General features: G+C 32.7%; 1 protein-coding gene across 1 annotated transcript; it reads right to left on the bottom strand.

The window, feature by feature from the left end:
• On the bottom strand, window positions 1–1,485 carry LOC149234475 (uncharacterized). The gene is made up of 5 exons (XM_089368284.1): window positions 1,299–1,485; window positions 880–978; window positions 565–759; window positions 309–376; window positions 1–90 (listed from the first exon to the last, which is right to left on the bottom strand). The coding sequence occupies exons 2-5, from the start codon at window positions 920–922 to the stop codon at window positions 1–3; spliced, it is 396 nt and encodes a 131-aa protein (XP_089224410.1). The 5' UTR covers window positions 923–978; window positions 1,299–1,485.
• Window positions 1,486–5,522: the final 4,037 nt, after the last annotated feature.

The raw sequence follows: 5,522 nt of genomic DNA, 5'->3' as shown, positions 1-5,522 counted from the left end.
TCAGTTTCTTTTACTAGATGCTAATTTACTGTTAACTAATAAGCTAAAACAAATCTCAATTTTGCAATCACTATGGCCTCTAACGACCTTCTGGGAAATAAAACAAATAATAGAGAAAATTAAAAACAAATGACAAGTGTGATAACCTCTCCAGCTATGCACGTGTTCTCTGCTTGTTCTTGTCCTCTCCATGAGACAGTCAACCACCTTCTGTCTCCTCGGAGCTGGATGCTCCTGCATCAGAAGATTTTGAAACAACACAAAATGGGAAATAAGAACGAAAATTTAAAGGAGCGATTAACCTGTACCTGTGTCTGATGGCGTTGGGGTGGACATAGGTGCATAGTCCCCGTGTATGCCCTCTCACCACTGTTTCCTTGTAAATAAACAGGTAAAATGTGTGCGTGGCATCAATTCGGTAAATCCACAGATGGGAAGAATCCCAAAAAAAAATCCACAGATGGGAAGAATCCCAAAAAATTGAAGACACAAAACTAAAATTTCACTAACACGGCAATTCACCCATAACTCTATATAATATTTTTTATAACCCTTATTAATTACCTGAGCGAGGATTCGAAATTTCCCCTCCATAAATCGACGATTCTACCTCAAAGCATTCGCTCTTCAAATACTCTTCGTAGGAGTCTGGGTTAGCAGGAATGCAGTAATTCCCCAAGGAAATAGTTCTGTGGGCAACTAACCATAATTGAGACCTCGAATTGTATAAAAATAATGCTTGCAGCACCCAAGTAGGAACTGTAGGAGAATACAAACGAAGAAACTGACAATCTCTAACAGAATACTTGAAATTACAGTAACAAAATACTTAAAATTACAGTAAGGGATAAATAAAACCAACATAAATAAATTATTTACCTGAGAATGCACGATCTGTGGGTGAAATGAGTGAGTGAATCATCTAAATCGTTGCAATTCCAGAAGCACCCACAGGAGGCATGCCTACCAGCCTTTGCTCTGCATAAATACCTGATCGATCAATGCATAAAATGTTCAATGGAACTCTGCTAATATCTGCTAACTTTCCATTCCAAAACGCACTGCAATAATTTTAAGCTTTCCATTCCAGAACGCACTGCAATACTTTTAAGTTTTCCATTCCAGAACGCACTGCAATACTTTTAACCGCTCAAAATATTTATCAACAAAATGACTGCAACCATATCAGCATTCAATACATTCAATCAAGAACGTTGCAAATCTTTAACAACTTCTATCAAAAAATTCAAAACTCCTCATCAAAATTTACAGAAAAAACAAATGAGAAAGAGACCAACCTCGTGCTGGTTGAGCGAAGAGTATCTGGGAAACCATGGGATGCAACGCACTTGTGAGATTGGCAAAATTAGCATGCAGCGAGGGAGCCTATCGAAAGACGAGCCACCCATTTTAGTTCCCGGTACGTCCCAAACTATACCATTCTAAGGCCTGACTCCAGCCCTTAATAAAGACCATTTCAGAAGACCATTTCGGAACAGAAGCCACGTTCTCAAAACAGCTTCAGAAATACCTTTGGAACAGAAGCCAACATTATTGCCTACTCTTGAATCCTGAAAATGACAAAAAAAAAAACAAAAAATTGAGAGAAAGCTTTAAGAAAGTAGTTAATAGTTAAATATTATTAACTATTAATTTGATGGTTGATTATTGTTCAATCATCTCACATTAAATTTAAAGGTGGAGAATAGTACAAGGTGGTATCTAGGAGAGTTAATTTCAAAGACGGGTCTAAATATCTTAGAATATTGCATGGATATTAAATCTCTCTCATCCACATAATAATCATAAGACATTTTTTCATATGAATTTTTTTAATTAATTAATTTAATTAAAAGGGAAAAAATGCATAACTATTTTGGAGATAAATCTCAATCTATGATTTGTGTGTGTTATAAAAATATTCTAGAATATTGCATGGAAGTTAAATATCTCTCATCCGCATAATAATTAGCACAATCATATAAATTGTAGAGAAATCAATCCATGATAAGCATCAAAACATTTTTTCATGGTACACCTTATGTTTTTTTTCCTGTATTCAAGCTTCTACGATCCATAATGAATTAAACAAAGTCTTTCGGTATAAATCAAACCAGATGATGATGAACTACACTTGTTGATTCGAAACGTGTCCGCCAAAACTACCGAAAGACTTTGTTTAACACTTTATGTTGTTAAAATTAAAAAAATCATAAAAATGAATTAAATTATAACTTTATTATTATTTTTCCATGTGATCAGTAGTAATATTTGTATGAGTCAAATCCACAAGAAGAGATCACTTTCCGCCCACTCAACCAAAAAGTTTGAGCTAGAAGATATAGAAAAGATGTTTTAATGATGAGAATCTACCAATTCATTCATTCAAGATTTATTATTATTATTATTATTATTATATACGTTTACCAATTCACTGGAGATTTATTATTATTATTTATAAAAAATATATATAAGTTAAACATATGTGTATTTAAAAAAAATTGTAATAACATCTTTAAATATGGAGATTCATACTTACTTGAATATAACAAGCCTAGATCCATCTTAACTCTAGATCTATAAAGCGTGGAGAAAGATCAATTTCTCAGTGCAAACTTCTTTTTTAGGTGCAAAACTTGAGGAAAGGTTTGCACCTTGAGAGTTCTTTTTTGGGTGCAAAACTTGAAAGGTTTGCACCTTGAGAGATTTGATCCCTTTCAGCGATTGATAGATCTAAAGTTAAGATTCAAGCACCCAAGTAGGAACTGTCAGTGAATACAAACAAAGAAACTGACAATCTCTATACTTAAAATTACAGTAAAGAATAAATAAAACCAACATCTATAAATTATTTACGTGAAAATGTCGGTGAAATGAGTGAGTGAATCATCTAAATAGTTGCAATTCCAGAATCACCCACAGGAGACATGCCTACCAACCTTTGCTCTGCATAAATATCTGATGAATCAATGCATAAAATGTTCAATGAAACTCTGCGAATATCTGTTAACTTTCCATTCCATTCCAGAACGCACTGCAATACTTTTAACCTTTCAAAATATTTATCAACAAAATGACTGCAATCATATCAGCGTTCAATACTTTCGATCAAGAACGTTGCAGATCCTTAACAACTTCTATAAAAAAAAATTCAGAACTTCGCATCAAAATTTATAGAAAAAACAAACGAGAAAGAGAACAACCTCGTGCTGGTTGAGCGAAGAGTATCTGGGAAACCATGGGATGCAGCGCAATTGTGAGATTGGCAAAATTAGCATGCAGCGAGGGAGCCTATCGAAAGACGAGCCACCCATTTTAGTTCCCGGTACGTCCCAAACTATACCATTCTATGGCCTGACTCCAGCCCTTAATAAAGACCATATCCGAAGACCATTTCGGAAGGCGCTTTGCCACGTTCTCAAAACAGCTTCATAAATACCTTTGGAACAGAAGCCAACATTATTCCTTACTCTTGAATCCTGAAAATGAAAAAAGAAAAACTGAGAGAAATCTTTTAGGAAAACCCTGACATTTTTTTCACATATATCTTTGAAAAGAAAATAGTTAATAGTTAAATATTATTTAACTATTATTTTGATGGTTGACTATTGTTCAATTATCTAACATTAAATTTAAAGGTGGAGAATGGTGCAAGGTGGCATCTAGGAGAGTTGATTTCAAAGAGAGGTGTAAATATTCTAGAATATTGCATGGATATTAAATCTCTCATCCACATAATAATCATATGACATTTTTTCATATGAATTTTTTTAATTAATTAATTTAATTAAAATGGAAAAAAATGCATAACTACTTTGGAGATAAATCTCAATCTATGATTTGTGTGTATTATTAAAAATATTCTAAAATATTGCATGGAGGTTAAATCTCTTTCATCCGCATAATCACTAGCACAATCATATAAACCACACTTGTTGGTTCGAAATAACTTTATTATTATTTTTCCATGTGACCGCTAGTAATATCTGTACGAGTCAAATCCACAAGAAGGGATCACTTTCCGCCCACTCAACCAAAGAGTTTGAGCTAGAGGATATAGAGAAGATGTTTTAATGATGGGGACTCTACCAATTCATTCATTCGAGATTTATTATTATTATTATATACGTTTACCAATTCATTGGAGATTTATTATTATTATTTATAAAAAATATATATAAGTTAAACATATATGCATTTAAAAAAAATGTAATAACATTTTTAAATATGGAGATTTACACTTACTTTAGTACAACCACCCTAGATCCATCTTAACTTTAGATCTATCAAGCATGAGAGAGATCAAATCTCTTGAAGGGAAAACCTCTTCTTTTAGTGCAAAACTTGAGGAAAGGTTTGCACCTTGAGAGATTTGATCCCTCTCAGTGCTTGATAGATCCAAAGTTAAGATGAATCTAGGTATGTTTCAGTTGTGTGTGTTCATACAAAAATTTTGAGCATCTAATTATTTTTATCATTTTAAATATGCTAAATATGTCTAAGATGAATTTGGTCAATTTAATTTAACTTTGCAAGTAGTTACCTCAGTTTGTTGAGATGAGAGAGTCTGTTTAGTAACTTGAATGATGAAAAATGATGAAATAAAAATTTTAAGTGCAAAGTGACAGTGTAACAATGTTGAATGATAGAAAATGTGAATAATAAGAATATAGTCAATTACAAACAATATTCATTGCTATCAAACTATTTTCTTCTACTCTTCTTATTGTCATGCAAATTAGTTATTTTCTATTAGGAAGTTTGAATGCAAAGTGATTAACAATATTGAATGATGGAAAATAGGAATTATAAGAATGTAGCCAATTACAAATAGTTTCGGTTTTAGGAAATTTTGAATGATACAAAATGAAAATTCAAGTATTGTATTTATGGTTGAATTACTGTAACAAAGAAGTCAATTCACGCCATGAATAATGCTTATGTGCTTACACTAAGAGAGTGTGTGTATGTTTTGTGGGTGAAATAAAGATATAGATGGAGGCAGGGAGAGAGGGAAGAAGAGAGAGGAAAAGATAGGGAGGGAGGAAGAGATATAGATATGGAGAGAGAAGTGTTAGAGAGAGCGAGTGGAAAACGGAGGGAAAGAGAGATATATAGATAGATATGGAGAGAGAGAGATATAGATAGATTGGAGAGAGAGAGAGTGTATGTTTGGGGGGTGAGATAGAGAGATAAATAAGGAGAGACAATGGGAGATAGAGATATAGATGGAAGGGGTAGATATGTGCTTACACTAAAATCAATACATACTATTAATCTAATTACTTTGCAATTAATGTACCTCATACATTTAGTTGCATCAAATAAAGAATCATTATCTACAATAAAATCATTGCATCTAGTGTAAACAATCAAGTAGGATTAGAAATCAACATCTATACTAAAATCGATGTATGTAGTGCAAACAATCAAATAGGATTAGAAACCAACATCTACACTAAAATAAATGCATCTATTGCAAGCAATAAAATAGGATTAGAAATCAATATTTACACTGAAAC

The sequence above is a fragment of the Pinus tabuliformis genome, chromosome 8 (genome assembly GCF_031772625.1).
Source record: "Pinus tabuliformis cultivar Carrire ecotype Pingquan chromosome 8, CPIR1, whole genome shotgun sequence".
NCBI classification, from domain to species: Eukaryota; Viridiplantae; Streptophyta; class Pinopsida; order Pinales; family Pinaceae; genus Pinus; species Pinus tabuliformis.
Note: the sequence above shows the minus strand (reverse complement) of the source record. Positions and strands in the feature narration are given on the sequence as shown.